The sequence below is a fragment of the Mus pahari genome, chromosome 2 (assembly GCF_900095145.1).
Source record: "Mus pahari chromosome 2, PAHARI_EIJ_v1.1, whole genome shotgun sequence".
NCBI classification, from domain to species: Eukaryota; Metazoa; Chordata; class Mammalia; order Rodentia; family Muridae; genus Mus; species Mus pahari.
In genome coordinates, this window is record NC_034591.1 from 65,872,566 (window position 1) to 65,891,103 (window position 18,538).

Consider the following 18,538-nt stretch of genomic DNA (forward strand, 5'->3'; position numbering starts at 1 on the left):
ACACACACACACACACACACACACACACACACACACACACACACACACACACACCTTCACGCTGCCCTAGAAGCACACGAGAGGCAGAGGGCTGTTTCCAGCTGGAACCACAGAACCAGAGTGCAGGTGCCCTTTCCCAAACAAATCTCAACTGGGACGCTTGTAAAATGAGCCTCCCACATTCCACGGGAAGGGAGCAGTGGAAGGAGCCGATAAGACTGATAGAAGTCGAGTTTCAAAGAGGCTGGCCCCTGAGCCTGCAGCGACCAAGACCATCTGCCTTCGAAGCCTGCAGCCCTGAAGTAGACCACAGTCGCTCTCTGTTCTTGTGGGAGCTCCTGCTCACTTTTCCAGGTGAGAAGTTTGGCAAGAGGGCATGATCCAGGAAGTAAACAATGCTTCAGAAAAGTCTATCGTGATTGAGAGCATGTGACTGGTAATTTTAAACTCTCTTTATTTTCTAAATATAATATATTGTATCGATTGAGAATTGCATATGTGCGTGTAATGCATTTTGGTAATATTCACCCCCCCCCCAAGTCCTCCCGGTAACTCATCCCAGATCTATGCTCCACTGAAGTTGAATATCCATTACTAACTGTCCAAAATGCTTCAAAATGAGTCTTTCTCTAGGTACTTCCCTGGGACATTTTTCTTGAGGTAGAGATGGTTAAATGTCTGCCACCGCCTTTTAAAATCTTCCACCCTGAAAGTACTTCATCCCTGCTCCGTGGCTGTGGGAACTGTGACCATAAATGTCCTCTCAAGAGGCAGCATACTATAATAGGTTTTCAAGGACACTGTGTTCTTACTCCTAGGTACTCCCTTGGTCATCTTTTCAGTAGGTTTTTGGTTAGGCATCACAACTTTCAGGTGTGTGTTACAACTCTACCTTACAATTCTAAAGTTTCTCTCTCTATCACTGTCAGGGAGTAGGTACCAAAGTTAACCTGCGGAACCATCAACTTTACTTTTTGACTCTTATTGGGACAAGGGGCTTGCTGGTTTGGCTCCCACAGAGGCCCAGGAATCTGCCTTTCACTGTGCACGCAGTACTGAGGTCACAAGTGTGCTACATGTCTTCTGGTTTTCTTTTGTCTGTAGTTGCTGGGGAATGAACTTGGCTCCTTGGGCTTGCCTGACAGATTCTCTACCCACTTGAGCTCTCTCCTTTCTAGCTGTATCTTAATGGACACATTACCTTCATAGGGTAGCCATGTGCAAGATAAAGAGCATTTCAAAGTCCCTCTTGCATAGGAGCCCTCTGTGGAAGATGTCACATGCAAAAAGGCAAGTGAGTCACTTGGGAGAAGCCCATTTATAGGTGAAACAGAAGATTGAAACTGTGCAAGACCAGAAATCTGACTGTGGCTTTGAGTGCTGGAAAGAGCAAGGGCTTTCAAAGACTATTTTTTCACATCTAAAATGCAGCTGCCCTGTGAAGATTTAGCCAGCCATGCAGCATGTCATACAGACCTTCCCTGCTTTGGCCTCTGGATCCTGGAAGTTGTTTTAGATCAGTTTCCATGATGTCAAACTACAGGTCAGAGAACAAACTCTCCTGCATGCCAAGCGTGGCATATCACTAACAATGGTTTCCTGAAAACCATGAGGAGGTATTCCAGTGTGTGTGTGTGTGTGTGTGTGCGTGCGTGTGTGTGCGTGCGTGTGTGTGTGTGTGTGTGTGTGTGTGTGTGTGTGTGTGTGTGTGTGTAAATCTACATGGAAGTTCAGGAAGGGAGGATAGGTATTCAAGCTGTCTGGAAATCTCAGATTTCCCAGAGAACTATTTCGAGATTAATTTCATGTCAGTGGAGACAGTTATGGGTCCATATAGAAAGCCTTTTGTAAGTGTTTTTAATATCTCTTGTGGAATAATAAATTTATTTCACATAATAATGAATTCATCCATCCTTTTTACATAGATGTGGTACAAAAAGAAGAATCTAAAATCGGGGAAAACCATAATAAAAGAAAAACATTAAAGTAGAATTTTTGTTGTCAGTTTTATAATTGAAGCTGTCTCCTCACTTTAAAACATCATTTTCATTGGAGCATAAGGAAAATAGGGTCTGGCTGAGACCCAACACCCTATGATATTCATTTCCCCAGATAAAGTGCACATGCACCATACGTAGAGATGACGAGAGGTATCTCACTGTGTCACAGGCTCAAAGAACCAGTTGTCTAGGTCATTTGCAATAATACTGAGACAGGGTGGCCCAAGGTCACTGGCTCCATTTCCCTCTCTCCTCTCCTCTTTTCACATTTTACTTCTTTTTTGCCTTCTTCCACCAAAAGGCAAAACATAATAACTTCCTTGAAAATCTCATTTTCAGGAACTCTGGGTAATTCATAATCCTGAACTTCTTTTTCCACAAACATACTGATATCCTTTTTTTTTTTTTTTTTTTTTTAAGATAGCAGGCACAGTATGCAACTCTGGCTGTCCTGAAACTCACTATGTAGACAAGAATGGCCTCAAACTCACAGAGATCCACATGCCTCTGCCTCACAAGTGCTGGGTTAAAGGTACACCACTAGACTATGCCCAGCTTCATTATAACTTGATTCATTTTACATGAATCTTTCCTTAATGATAGAAATACATCAACAAGATACTGTTTCTGAGGAGAGAAAGGGGTGAAATAACTATAAAAACATGTGAGTGCGGGCACACAGATCCATGACATCATTAATTAGCATTCATCCATTCAAGAAGTATACATCAGGGGATTGCGAGATGTCTCAGCAGTTTAAGAGTACTGACTTCTCTTCCTGAGAGCTCAGGTTCCATTCCCAGCACCCACATGGTGGCTGACAATTCACATCTAGTCCCAGGGTATCTGACACCTTCTACTGACTTCCACAGGCACTGCACATGTGCCCAAACATACACGCAGACAAAACACCTATATAATTAACATAAAAATAAACCTCAAAAAAGGAAGTATATGTCAAGTACCTAGCATGTATCAGGGTTTTCGTTGGGCTATAGAAACACAAGCTGAGTGAAATTCAGTGTTTTAACTCAAAGAACCTCTAGCCTTTTGCAGATGTGTATGTAAATTACCAATTGTAGCTTAATGTGAGAAAAGCCTTTAGCTGAATTATATTTCTAGTTCATTTCAAACAAGAAGAGCCAATACAAAGCAAAGCTAGGAGGGTCATCAGCAACAAGAAAGGAAGGTGGACCCTGGGATGTGCAGCCTCAGGGTTAGGCCAGCTCCTACTGGGCAGAGACAAGTGCTCTCAAGACTGTCTTCTTACACTGCTCCCTTCAGAAGTGGTACTCAGGAAATTTCATTTTTACACAAGTCTGAAAACCTGGTGAGAATTCTGGTATCTGTAGTGGGAAATATACATCCTCTTGAGTTACATGCAGTGGAATGCTTATAGCACAAAATATGTTTATTCAAAGAGCAGGTCCAGAGAATTTCTTCAGATCATGTAGACATCAGAACTGTGTACATGAGTCCATTTTCCATGCCACTGAGGTTGCCACTGTAGTTACCTGCGAAATTGCCAATAGAGGTGAGGCATGTCCCCCAGAAATGATGGAAGGTTTTTTGTTGTTGTTGAAAGACAGCTCAAATCAAAATGCTTAATCAATAGCATCAATGAAAATAGGAGACAAAATCGCAGGATACTTGATCCTTAAGTTGCTTTTGTCGGATTATTTTGTTACAGCAACAGGGTAAATACAATGGCCAACCACTCTGACTCTGCTAGATCAGCTAAGAAAGAAAGAAAAAAATGTGTTCTGAGTTAAGCATAGAAGCAGCCCATCTGGTATGTGGAACAGGCACAAATTGCCTCATTAAATACTCCACAAATGAATAAATAATTCCTAAAAAGCAGTAGCCTCTTAGAAATCCATGAAGTTAGCAATGCAGATGTAAAATTCGGCAGAGACCAGATTGGAATGACTTTACTTGTTACAGGAAGGACTAACCTTGTTTATGTTAAGTTCTGCCAACTAAGCCAGCATAAGAGAGAAAGACAGTGGCGAAAACATCTGCTAAACTGAACTTTCTACTCCTTTCTACTCCTTACTGGGTCTACCACTGTAAAATCGTCTTAGAGCATTTTCCTGAATGGACTCCTCTTTAATGAATGATGCATGAGTGGACAGGCTGGCACTGCTCTTCAGGCCACTTTGCAAAGGGACAACAACTGAAAATGCTCAGCTGTGAAAAGTCAGTGTGGACCAACAAGTTGAAGAAAACACCATTGCTATAAAAACAACATTTCACTCAGCTTTCCTCAGCAAATATTTACTGAATGTCTGCTGAGGCTGGCTGAGATTCCAAGGCAATTTTTTCCCTTCATACTCTTACACCTAATAAGAAGTCAGAGCCTTGAGCAAAGCACTCAGAGTCCATTGTCTGAGCCCTAGCAGGACCTTCATGTTGCCAGTTTATTCAAAAGACTCTGTGTGTGTGTGTGTGTGTGTGTGTGTGTGTGTGTGTGTGTGTGTGTGTGTGTGTGTGTGTGTGTGTGTGTGTGTGTGTGTATGTGTGCATGTTATACATATGAATATACATAATATGTTCATATATTTTTCTGAAAGGGAACAGTTTCAGCTCAGGACATCCCAAGGCCAAGTTCTCAGCACAAAGGATATTTTATTTGCCCCAGAGAGACAAAGGGCAGGGAATAAGAAACAGACAGGAGATAGGGGATGAAAGAGGAAGGGAAAGGAACGAGGGAAACAGAAGATGTCCCAGCATTGAGAAAGGGACTGCCTCTGGATAGAAAAGAGACAGATGTGGCCTATAGGCAAAAAGCATAATGGTTTGTAAAGGTTAAAAAAAAAAAAAAAGGAAGAAACCTTTAGGATGAGGTATTTAATTTTAATTGGGTGAGCCAAAGGGACTTTTCATTGCTGGAGTTCAATACTTTGATAGCTGGACCCTGTGGTCAGCCTCAGGAGGAAGAATTGGTCAAATAAGGAAAAGGACCTTGGGGACTAGCTTTAAGAATGAAAGGCCATCCAGAGACTGCTCACATGGAAATCCATCCCATATACATACACCAAACCCAGACACTATTGCAGATGCCAAGAAGTGTTTGCTGACAGGACCTTGATATAGCTGTTTCCTCAGAGGCTCTACCAGAGCCTGACAAATATAGAGGCAGATGCTTGCAGCCAACCATGAGACTGAACGTGGGATCCCTAATGGAGGAGTTAGAGAAAGGACTGAAGGAGCTGAAGAGGCTTGCAACCCCAAAGGAAGAACAACAATATCAACCAACTAGACCCTCCAGAACTCCCAGGGACTAAACCACCAACTAAAGAGTACACATGGAGGGACCCATGACTCCAGCTGCATAGGTAGCAGAGGATGGCCTTGTTGGACATCAGTGAGAAGAGAGGCCCTTAGTCCTGAGAAGGCCTGATGCCTCAGTGTAGGGGAATTCAAAGGCTTGAAGGCAGGAGTGGTTGGGTGGGTTGGGGAGCCCCCTCATAGAAGCAAGGGGAAAAGGGATAGGATAGAGGGTTTCCAAAGAGGAACATGGGAAAGAGGATAACATTTGAAATATAAATAAATTAGATATACAATAAAAATTATTAATCCTTGACATTAAAAAAAAAAGAATGCAATCTAATGATTTTTAGCGAGGCAAAAGGAATGGGGAGAAGGATAAGGCCTGCCTGAGCCTTATTTGCCATGCTTGATCAAGCTAGAGTCTCTTCATATACTAAAAATAGTTTCCAAAAAATATGTATACATGCAAATATTTGTATTTGTTAATATTTTTCTAGAAACAATACAATAGTGTGTTAACCTTGATTTTTATGACTCTAACTTGTTCTTACATTATTCAAGGATTCTATATATAATATTGAAATCAATATTATTTTAATTCTGAATGCCTACATGTTCTGTTCTATAAATACTACATTTTAAATATTTACAATTAAGTTTTTACATTATCAAATATACTGTATGTAATAATAGAGAGAGGGAAATTGTGATAAAATGTTAAAAGTTAAAGAATCTTAGGTGTGAGTGCACAGCTCAGTGGTAGAGCACTTGTCTATTCCAGCCGCAGGTTTCAGACCTAGCACCATACAAAAGAAGAGAAGCCCAGAGGACAGGATGAGGAAGAGGGAGAGGTGAAACTAGAGAATCTAGATTTGGAGGATGTAGGATTTTTTTGTCTTACTTTGAAAGCTATTTTATATAAGAAAGCATTCAATATGTATCATTCTTCTAAACAAAAAATTAAAACTAAGTGGCTGGAACAGTGGCTCAGTGGTTAAGGGCATGTACTGCTCTTCCAGAGGACCCAAGTTTAATTCCTAGCTCCCACATCAGGCACCTGGAACTTCAGTTCCAGGGAAATGTACAATCCCACTGAAGGAGCCTGCACATACATGGGTGCACATAAACTCATATAGGCACACACGTACAATGAATAAAATTGAACAATTAAAACTCTTTCTTTTAAATTTAAACTGAGGGATTTCAAAAGTTTCCACAGTGTTGATACCATTTTTCCATAGCACTCCCTAAAAGATCGAATCATACAGTTATCTGCAGCAGTGGTTCCCAGCCCAGACGGCCCAGTAGTTGCCATGAAGACCAGTCAAAGCTGGCCAATGCTCAGCACTTCCTTAGACCAACTGACTCAGAATTATGGGAGTGTGAATTTTAATTTTAATATAAATGTAAGCTGTAAATTACTATATAGCCTCTGTATTTCTTTATCCTAGCTAGTTCCCAATAATGACATAGAGCAACCAAGATTTATTTTCAAGCTTTACCTCAATACTTGGGCAGTCAATTGTTCTGTATTAATCCCCTAAACTAATCCAGCTACCTCCCAGTCAACATCCCCATGATACTTGCATTTAGGGCCTCCCATTCTCCTTCTGAACTCTCATGGCTCCTTCCTCCTTCCTCTGCATGTCTCAATCTGAATCTCTCTTCCTCTCTCTCATTCCCTTGGCTGGAGGAAGTTCTGCCCTCTCCTCTCCCCTGTGTAGCCATTAGGTGATCAGCTTTCATTGACAAGGCAGAGAATAAATGGTAAGAATTGTTTATGCAAACTTGAGACCAGGAGATTCTTGGTATAAGCATGACAATGCCATGGATTGAAACAAGATAATGAGGGCAGAGAAATCAGCATCAGAATAACACAAGGGCAGCCTTTACACAAGTGCACAAAAAGCACATCTACATGGGTGTTCACATGCTTTTCACTTCCCCTAAGAGACTCCATGGTGTGCTCCTGATAGTCAATACCATCTACAACAATTCTAAGATTTATATTTTCTAGCCAGATCTGTTGGATAGCCCCAGCTTCCTGACTCAAAACCAAACTCAACCTGTTCTAAAATGAATGGATACCAATATATTCCTATACCCACAATAGTTCATGCATTTTTTTCTGCGAGTAGTCTTTTATGTGGGTTCTGGGTGTTCGTGTTCAGGAGATCACATTTACCCAGCAAGTGCTTTACCCGCTGAGCAGTCTCTCCAGCCCCATTGCCTTTATTCTTAACAAGTACCAAAGGCTTTTCATGTTGCCCATAACATCTTTTCTTTTCTGATATCCAAACCATTATTGTAATTTTTTTTTCTGTCCTGTGCAGTGGTCTGTTATATCCCTATCCCCTTCCTTCAGCCCAGGCAGCCAGCTACAGTGGGTTGTTGGCTTTGTTTTGTTTTTGAGAAAGTATCTTGTTGGGTAGTTCTTTTTTTTTTTATTATTCTATTAGATATTTTCTTCATTTATATTTCAAAGGCTATCCCGAATGTCCCCTATACCCTCCCCCCACCCTGCTACCCTGCCCACTCACTCCCACTTCTTGGCCCTGGCATTGTGTATGGGGCATATAAAGTTTGCAAGACCAAGGGGCCTCTCTTCCCAGTGATGGCTGAATACGCCATCTTCTGCTACATATGCAGCTAGAGACTCGAGCTCAGAGGGTACTGGTTAGTTCATATTGTTGTTCCACCTATAGGGTTGCAGACCCCTTCAGCTCCTTGGGTACTTTCTCTAGCTCCTCTATTGGGGGCCCTGTGTTCCATCCAATAGCTGACTGTGAGCATCCACTTCTGTGTTTGCCGGGCACTGGCATAGCCTCACAAGAGACAGCTATATCAGGCTTCAGCAGAATCATTCTGGCATGTGCAATAGTGTCTGGGTTTGGTGGCTGATGATGGGATGGATCCCCGGGTGGGGTAGTCTCTGGATAGTCCATCCTTTCATCTTAGCTCCAAACTTTGTCTCTGTAACTCCTTTTATGAGTATTTTATTCCCTATTTTGGGGAGGAATGAAGTATCCACGTGTTGGCCTTCCTTCTTCTTGATTTTCTTGTGTTTTGGAGATTGTATCTTGGATATTCTAGGTTTCTGGGCTAATATCCACTTACCAGTGAGTGCATATCAAGTGAGTTTTGATATAAACATATATCATACAGTTAGTTGTGATCAAGACAAAGGCTGAAACCCACATTGTATGATTTCTGTCTCCACTAGTTCTTCATGAATATGATTAGATGTCTGCAATGAGGTTTTCTGTAGTAAAACCTTTATACGGCTTGATTGCTGACTATACCGATAATAGATTCCAACAAAGCTGCAGGAGCATGACCTTGGAGATTCGAGATGCAGACAGTCTTCCTGTAGAACATTCATTAGAGTTGTTTGGTGCCGTTGCTCTTAAATTTCTACCAAGAAGGCCCCCTGGCTCCTACACAACCCAGTCACAGCCCACTGGTGTGTTTAATGTGCATGGTACTTGTGTCTCACAGGGAAAGTGAACCACTCAGGTTCAACTTGAGAGATTTTTCTTTGGCATTTTCCCCCTCTTGTACAGATTCAGACACATAAAACTTATTACATAGAAACTGACCTGGAAGTGACCGGTCTTTTAGAGAGAGTGGTGGTAAATTGGTTACAATAGATACATATCCACTTGAGGACACAGAACTAGCAGAGGTGAGCATATTAGCCTGTCCCACATCCAATGTTGTTGGTCCAAAATGTTTATAAGGAATTGAGGAACACATCAAACAAACAGAATAAAAAAACATTCAGGAGGGAAATTGAGTGGCACGCTTAGGGAAATAAAGCAGATTTTTGCCAGTGTAAAGCCAGGAGAGAAACTAGTTGTGATTCAGGATAGCAGAGCCTCTGAGGGATGATGGGAAACAAGTTTAGACAGAGCTTTGATGTGCAAAGTGCCCAGAAGGAAAGAAAAGATAAGAATCCAATGCAGAAGCACTGGAGCTCCTAAGATTCACCAAGGTCCTTAACTAGATGACTAATAACAAAGCAGATAATAAGAGTGAAAATGATGGGCAATGACCTTCAGCCAAGACAGGGTCTGAGGACCCTGAGCACCCTGGTCAGGCCCGTGCCTCCTCTGCTACTTGATTTGAAAAGAAGCTTTGTAGAGTCTCCAGAATTCCAGGAGTTTGGGAAGAGGTTTAGAAGAGGATTTCGGGGTACCGGAAGGAGGAAGCAAACTTGAAAGATGGAAAACAGCACCAGGGAGCACGATAAGCATGGTTAGCTTGGCAGTGACTGTATGTGGAAAGAAATCACATGCTGGAAGGATCAGGATGTAAGGTATGGGTTTGATCCTCAGCCCCCAAAATAAACAGGAGTGAGACAAAAGATCTCATGGGCTGGAAGCAGCCTGGAGCGTTGGAGACCCCTTTACTTGACTTCTTACTTAGTGATGTCCTGTGGGACAGTGAACTGTGCACAGACAGCAACAGCTTTGAAATCAAACAAGACAGCAAACAGTATTTATACCATGGGAATAGGGTTTCTCCTTCCCACAGAACCAATCATTCTAACCTGACCAGCACTCCAAAGGATGCATTAGATGAAATCCTTGTGGGCACTGTTCCCTGGAGTTCAGATGAAAAATAAGCCTTCTCATCATATGTTGATGTTTTTCTGTTTTAATTACCAATACACAGTGGCACTCTTCAATTATCTTTTATTACACATCCTGAGCTGAGCAGCTCAGCATTTGTGCATTCTCCCGCAAACCAGCCATCACTCAACTCCTCATTCCTACATGGAAATATTTTCAGCCTGCAAGTTACTGACTTTAAAATAAACTTTAGGAAAAGAACCCATTTGCGAATTGGGAATTTTCAGTTCTGGTCCCTCGGGGATGTTAGAGAACAAGAGAATCTTGTCAGTCTTTGAAATATAGGTTACAAAATACCCCCTAAGTGAAAAGGCAAAGGGAGTGGAATTATTAAAGTTGGAGAAGAAGAAAAAACGAGAGGTAATTTAATTATGGAGGGGGGACTGTTTGAGGAGTGCGGGCTTCCCTCGCACACAGTGTAAGCCTTGGGGATTGGGTTTTACGCTAGGGGATGAATCTCTTTATGGTATTATTCTGAGAGAAATGATTTGTGGATTTTATTTCAAACATTTGAAAAGTTCTTTTCCTACATCAGGCATAATTTCCATATGATCTGTGTTGAAGACCAAGAAATAGTAAAAACAAGGTCTTCCCAGAACCATTACTGTCCAAAGTCACTAAGACAGCGCAATCTGTTCAAATTTTGAGAAATGTGACATAAATTAAAAACTATCATTCATAATCCATACTAGAATACTTCTATCTAAACTTGACCACTTTTCTATTCAAATAAATAATTATAATATAAAGACTGAAACACGGCTAAAGAGATGACTCAGTATGTAAAGCTCTTGCCATGCAAGCCTGTTTACCTGAGTTCACATCCTCAGAACTCAGGTCAAAGCCAGATACGGAAGGACACATGCCCTTCAATCCCAGTGCAGGCAGCCCTAGAGGGAGATAGGCTGAGGAAAGGTGATGAGCTAAAGCTCACAGGCCAACTAGCCCAACGCATAAAACTGTGAGCAAAAACTCTGTCTCAAACAAGGTAGAAGGCATGGACAGACATCAAACACTGCCTTATGACATATGTAAAACTACCACAGCATACACACAGGGGCAGGGGGAGAGAGAGAGAGAGAGAGAGAGAGAGAGAGAGAGAGAGAGAGAGAGAGAGAGAGATCCAAGCATTCTAGATCAATAGAATTTATTAAATTAGGCTTCTTTTCAGAAGGGATGGAGATGTTACTTAGGATATAATAATGTATCCCGATCTGGCATTTTCTTAAACCAATCTGAAACAATGAAATGACAGCAGTAAATCTGCTACTTGGAACCTTAAATGATTTACATGGCTCTGGGGCCTCAGTCTAACAGTTGGTTTATGATGTGGTTTCCGGATAACACATTTAAGCCTGGTTTGTTCCTTCCTCCAAAGCTGACATGAATCCATAAAGCTTTTAAAGGATGACTCTAAAATATACAAAAGAATTCTCTGAGGCATGTTTTCAGATTGTTTATGTAAGATTTTTAGATTTCTGATTTTCCCTTCGTGATCTACTGTGGGATGCTGTCTGCAGGTTAGCTGATAAATGTATAACATCACCCAGACAGATACCACTCAGCTACCTGCTCCATCCAGGACATCGCTCACTCATCTTCTGCTCCATGGATCTTAGGTGCTGTGTGCCTATCACATGGGAGCCTATTGTAAGTGCTGATTGCCTAGATCCACTGAGTCAGAACCTCTGAGTCTGACTGACCTTGGGCCCCAGACTGGGGAGCCAGCATTTTAACATGTTCTAGTGAAGGTAATCAGAGAAATGTCAGGGGTCTAGCACTGCTCACTGTCGACTTTCAGTCCTAGCTCTGGGAAAATGATGCTTAAGAGAGCCTGGCACACAGATCCTCAACTTTTTCAAAGGGATTGCTTCATGTGTAGGCTAAGGGCAACAGTGGCTTTCCCTGTATAACGGGCCTCTGCTGCCCAGACCCTCCCTCCCATGCCCACAACCTTGAATTGCAAAAACCTGCCATGTTTGCCTTTGGCTGCATAGCCTCCTCTCCAGCCCGCCTGCCTGTAATTGAGGCTTCTGTCCTCCATCCTATTCATCTTTGTTGCCCTCTTCTCTCCCACAGACCAGAGCCTGTTTTCACTGGATGCCTCCACTCTCTGACAAAGCTCTATTGCAAAGAGAACCTCTCAAGGCATTTGTTCCAGGCAGCACATCTCATTTTCCCCTATTTTGTTAAACATGGTTCCAGAGGCCTCTCCTAGGAGCATCTCCTCTGTTGCAGAGATTCTGGACTCCAGAGGTTGATCTCTCCTTGTACCCCAATGCCCATCCTAAAACAGGCTGGAAGCTTTGAGAGGCTCAAGGGAACCACAGATACATGAGAGATGTGTTGATTCCGATGGGTGGGTGTGATGCTTTGACATGCAGGCTCTCGGACCACTGCAATGTCTCCATGCTGTTATCCATGCTAGAAGCATCGTGATCCCACCTTTACATTGCTATCATCTCGGGTCCTTGGGAGTCAAGCTTCAATGCATCTTCCCACAGGAAGTCTTCCTTGGCCCTAGACATAGAACAGTTGTTACTGTTCCAGGGACCTGGTATGCATAATCCTGGAGCCCAGGCTGGATCCACACAGATTCTACTTGCCTGTTTATCCAAATTCTCCTTGGGAACAGTGTTCAGTGTTCAACATCGTCCATGGTATACAGTCAGTACTCCATAGGTGTCTGCTGGGACAATGAGATACTAACCTAAGCGGTAAGGTGAGCTCCTCACCTCACACCTTCCATAAGCATTGTCACTCTCACCAGATTGTGCTAAGAATGAAAGTGTCTCTTCCCACACATATGACACTGTCGTGCAGGAAGGGCCCCAGGGACAGGGACTACATTTACTCATCTTCACATCCCGGTAAGCACGTAGCACTTAGCATGGATAAAATTACTGTGTCTCTAAATAAGGATACCTTTGGCATTTTAACTAAGGCAATCCTTAGCTGTAAGATGTCAATGTACATTGCTATCATTTTATGTCTACTGAATTCCATCAGTATCCCTCCCATCACCTTGGCAATGCTATACATTCATGCAAACACACACATTTGCAAATGTCCTTGTGGCAAAAATTCGAGGAAAAGAATAATGCTTCCTGTGGTGAGGATCTAGAGCCTGCTGGGTTCTTCATCACAGTTGAGGGAGAATTACTGAGATCTGAAGCAGTACCCCATATGGGCTGACACTGGACTGTGGCATTTGTGCAATGGTCAGAGGTAAAGGTTAGAGAAGACATCAGCCACCCATAACTGACAGTAGTAGGCAGTCTTAAAACCACAGTTTTTACTAAACACTATTATTTTCAGGCACCAGGCACTGTGTCACACATATATAGCTGCTTAATCCTCAGAGCTACCTACCAGGACCCAGTTCACAAAGAAGAAAATAGAGATTCAAGACATTGACCCAAATCAGTGCATTTGACAAGACTGAAAGTCCTTCCAGGGTATCTGACTCCATGCTTCTATAATAACTTTTTCAGAAATAATAAATGCCAATTCCCATGGTGAAAGTATTTTTAAAAACTACAGTGCTGGGACTGGCAAGATGGCTCAGCAGAAAACGGTTTGCCAACAAGCATAATGGCCTGAGTTCTGCCTGGAGACCCACATGGTAGAAGAAAACCACAAGTTGTCCTCTGATCTCTACATATATACTATGGCACATAAGATATGCACACATATACACTCATACATATATTAAAATAAATAAATAAATAAACAAACAAATAAATACTATGGTGTGTGTTGATACGGGCTTGTAATCCTAGTACTTCTGAGCTAAACAGGAAGGCAGTGAGTTTGAAAGCAGCCTGTCTCAGAAAACAAAAATAATAATTTTAACCATTTAGCCTTTTCTATGTCTGCCCCAACTCCCAAATAATGGCAAGGAAGATTATTTGTATTTCCAATGCTTTTGGCCTTAAGTTAGGCTTGTTCCCAACCAGCTTGTAACTCAAATATGCCATTAAAGTAATTGAAGTTCTGCCACATGGCTGGTTACCTCTCCTCAGTTTTATACATTGGATTTCCCCTGGAATTCAGTGGCGCATCTTCCTGCCTCACTCTTTCCAAGGGCTCTTGGATGTGCCACCTTCTATTTTACCTTTTGCTATAGATCTTAGGTTTTTTTATTTTAACCAATAAGAATGTGCCTTAGAGAGGTAAGGAAGGACAGAAACGTAGCCTCATACAATGAATATAAACATTATCTCTACAAATAACTGTTTTTAAAACTTGTCATATCCTATTAATTGCAGCATGGAGTCGTGTGTTATAGAATATATTCTGCACGGCATTAATTTAGCTGGGTGTCAAGTGCTGCGAGGATAATGGGGTGCATCGACAATGAGGTTTGAGAAATACTTCAGGAATGAGGTATGAAGAGAGCTAGAAACAGTGACAGTGAAGTAGGGTAACTCAGCCTTCAAGTGACTTCCAGTGATTTCAAGACGGTGGTTAGCAGACAGTCGGAAATCCACAGAAGGACTTCCCTGCCAGGAAGTGATCACAAAGAAACTAATTCAGATTAGGCTATAGGAAAGGACTGACTCATAAAGAGCTAGCAATCTTTCTAATAATTTCTTAGCATTAAGGATAGTAATGCCGATAGGTACTGTATATCGAGTACTAATTACTGTCAGCTTCAAAGATGAAACACTGTGGCCTTGGTGAAGTTCCAGTAAGGCAGATCAGGAACCACAGAGCTCAATTTGAAACCAGGTCTCTCGAATGTCCTATCTTGTGATTTGAAACCCTCAAAACTTCTCAAGTGTTAGAGCTTATCCAGGGCTTTGCTGTTTGAATATTCAAATCAAATCCAGTCCCTATGGGCTTCTTAAGTTAAGTTTGTGTTATAATTCTGCCTTCATTTTCATTAGTCTCTTTAGCCAGAAAGCCAGGGCATATTATATATTATTTATTTCTCCAATATGATCTTAGTTCAGTGCCTTTAATTCCTTGTTTTGTTTTTGTTTCTAGGCAAGGTCTTGCTATGCAGCCCAGGTTAGCCTTGAATAGGAACTCTCCCAGCCTTGGCTTCCTGAGTGCTGGGATTAAAGGCACGCACCTCCCATATTAAGTTTTTTACTTCTATTTTTGTTCTAATCTTACAGGTTTCCTTGTTCTGCTACATGCTTTATTTCCAATAGAGTATTTGTATCGATAACGACGGTTCACCCCAATTCCAAGCATAGCTAACATAGAACTCAGCCCTCTCGCATCATGTTTCAAATTTGTCCTTCCTTCTCTACAGATGTTGGTGCCTTTTTTGAAGAGGGCATGTGGCTGCGCTATAACTTCCAGGCCCCAGCGGTCACTGCCAGAGACACAGGCAGCAGGGCCGAAAATTCCGCAGACCAGCAGCAGCACTTGGCTCCAGACCTGGCCCAGGAGCAGATCCACTTCAGCTTCAGCACTACCAAGGCACCCTGCATCCTCCTCTATGTCAGCTCCCTCACCACTGACTTCCTAGCTGTGCTGGTCAAGCCCACAGGTAAGGGCAAGCGTGCCTAGCCTTCTACCTTCAAACGGTAGTCAGACAGAAGATGTACGAGTCAGAATTGTTCTTGGTTGATGGCTTATTCCCAGTGGGATGCTGAGCAAAGTACCTCCTTTGAACCTCATTGCTATCCCGAATCAGAACAACAGCTTGTCAACTGAGTGCTTACCCCAACAAATTGATGTAATAATCTCAGGCTCTTTTCATATTAAGTGAACATGAGACAGTTTCATATGTATAATGATTCTTCTTATTCCTGTAAAACAAATATCTTTGCTATTGTGCAATGTAGTAGCATACTCTGAAATAGTAAAAATAATCACAGATTAATCAATAAGCTGTCCTGACTCATGATAGTGTGTCAATAGATTCCAATAAAATGTAGGAACTCTCAATAAAAGTAGAAAATCAGAAATATTACCATCCCTAAAGCCTCTCTGAATTTTATATTCATAAATATATCCATAGAGAGACAGTTGCTGGAAGAATGGGGGGGGGTCACCTGTGGATCCTTGGAAGTCTAGTCAGTCTTGAAGAACATAAACCTCTTTTTTAGACCTGGGTATAGGAGTGTTAAATTCAGGTGTACACTTATGTGAAGGTCAGAAGACAGCCACAGGTGTCAGTCTCTGCTTTGCCTCTTCTGTGAGATAGTATCTCTTATTGTTCACTACATAGATCTGGTTAGCCCAAGAGATTCTTGGGATTATCCTGTCTTCGCCTCCCATCTCAGCATCACCATGCTGGAATTACAGACATAAGCTACTGCTTCCAACTTTATATGGGTTCTAAGAATCTAGACTAGGGTCCTCACTTGTATGGCTAGTGCTCTACCCACTGAACCATCTTTCCAGTCATCTGAAGGCATCCTTTTATATCCTTTGTTAAATGTGTTCTTTGATAGTTTCACACACAGATAGTATATTCTGAGTATTTGCACCCTCACCCTCTCTTATCCCCCCTCGCCCCTTTTACCACCCCCACTTCATCCTTACAAAGCCCTTTCCTACATTCATGTCTTTTTTGCTTTTTAATTAATTAATTTACATCAAATGCTGCCTCTTCTAGTCCCCACACAAAGACCCATCCCTCATCCCCTTCTCCTACCCCCCTCCCAAATATCTTCCCAACCCTGGATCATCAAGTAGGTGCATCCTCTCTCACCAAGGCCAGGCAAGGCAGCCCTGTTGGGAAACAGATACCACAGTCAGGCTACAGCTTTAGGGAGATCCTCCACTCCAGTTGTTAGGAGGCCCACGTGGAGACTGAGCTGCATGTCTGCTACATATGTGCCAGGGGCCTCATTTAAGCCTCTGTGTGTTCTTTGGTTGGTGGCTCAGTCTCTGATTGCTCCCAAAGGTCTGGTTAGTTGTCTCTGTTGGTCATCCTGTGGGGTTCCTATGTCCTTCAGGGCCTTCAATCCTTCCCCCCAACTCTTCCATAAGAGTCCCTGACCTTTATCCAATATTTGACTGTTGGTATCTGCATCTATTTCAGTCAGATGCTTGGTAGAACCTCTCAGAGGACAGTTATGCTAGGCTCCTGTCTATAAGCATAAGAGAATATCATTAATGTCAGGGACTGATGTGGGTTTAAATTTTGGCCAGTTATTGGTTGGCCATTCCTACATCTCTGCTCCATATTTGTCCCTGCATTTCTTCTAGACAAAACAAATTTTGGGACAAAAGTTCTGTGAGTGAGTTGGTATCCTTATCCCTCTACTGGGGGTCCTGCAGGGTCCTCAGGTTCCATTTCCTCACTGGTAAGCATCTTGGCTAAAGTCACCCACATTGACTACTGGGAGCATCTACCATCTCAGTTCTCTGGGTCTTCTTAAAGATTCCCCCCAACCAACCCACCCCCGGCAGCTGCAGATTTCCATTCATTCTCATGGCCTCTGGGTCTCTCTCTTGTCTCTCCACACACCTTATCATGCCCCCCATTCCCCTCTCCTTCCCCTCTCCCATCTTCTTCCCTCTCTCCCTCTGCCTCCTATGACTATTTTGATCTCCCTTGTGTCATGGGTATTCTGTACCTTATGGCTAATATCCACTTATTAGTAATTATATACTATTCATGTCCTTTTGGGTTTGTGTTAGTTCCATGCATTTGCCATCAAATTTCATGATATCCTTGTTTTTAAGAGCTGAATTCCATTGTGTAAAGGAAACCACATTTTCTGTGTCCATTCTTCAGTTGAGGGGCATTTGGGTTGTTTCCTGTTCCTGGTTATTGTGAATATACCTGCTATGAAATTAGTGGAGCACATGTCCTTGTGGTATGGTGGAACATCTTTTGAATATATGCCCAATAGAGGTATAGCTGGGTCTTCAGGTAGAACTATCTCCATTTTTCTGAGAAACCACCAGATTGATTCCCAGAGTGGTTCTACAAGTTTGCAATCCCACCAGCAATGGATGAGTGTCCCCCTTTCTTCACATCCTTGCCAACATGTGCTGTCACTTGAATTTTTGATCTTAGCCATTCTGATTGATATAAGGTAGACTCTCAGGGTTGTTTTGATTTGTATTTCCTTGATGACTAAGGATGCTGAGCACTTCTTTAAGTGCTTCTTGGCCATTTGAGATTCCTCTATTGAGAATTCTTGTTTCATGGACACTAAGTTTAACTAATGTGCATCTATCCAATGGAGCATGATGGGCTCCTCAGTAGATACAAAACTGAAAACAGTGTTTGCCCCTCACCCAGAATCCATTGGTAGGTTACAGTTCAGCAGGGAGGAATGGGTCAAGTGGGCCCCTCCTACTCTGTGCTTGACAGTTGACAAGCCCATGAGGGCCATCCTCAGTCTACTAAGTCAAAGGCTCCAAATGAGAATATGCAAATAACTTTGACATCCAGCAGTGCCCTCTATAGAAGAGTCTTGTAAGAAAGAAGTATACATATAAACATTGCACTCTAAAATCTATATATACAAGTATTTTAGATGTATGAAGGAAGATAACTCTTTAACTCACTTTTTATGAACTTTGTGAGTTAAAAATACAGAGGATTCACATAAAACCAGAGACACTGAAATTGATAGAGGAGAAAGTGGGGAAAAACCTCGAAGATATGGGGACAGGGAAAAAATTCCTCAACAGAACACCAATGGCTTG

At 42.2% G+C, this 18,538-nt stretch overlaps 1 protein-coding gene across 1 annotated transcript in view; it reads left to right on the plus strand.

The window, feature by feature from the left end:
* Positions 1 to 18,538, plus strand: part of Cntnap2 (contactin associated protein like 2) — a 2,102,194-nt gene that overhangs the window by 1,901,500 nt on the left and 182,156 nt on the right. The window contains exon 19 of the mRNA XM_029535530.1: positions 15,174 to 15,413. Coding sequence (XP_029391390.1) covers positions 15,174 to 15,413 — 240 coding nt within the window. The remainder of the gene's footprint in view (positions 1 to 15,173; positions 15,414 to 18,538) is intronic.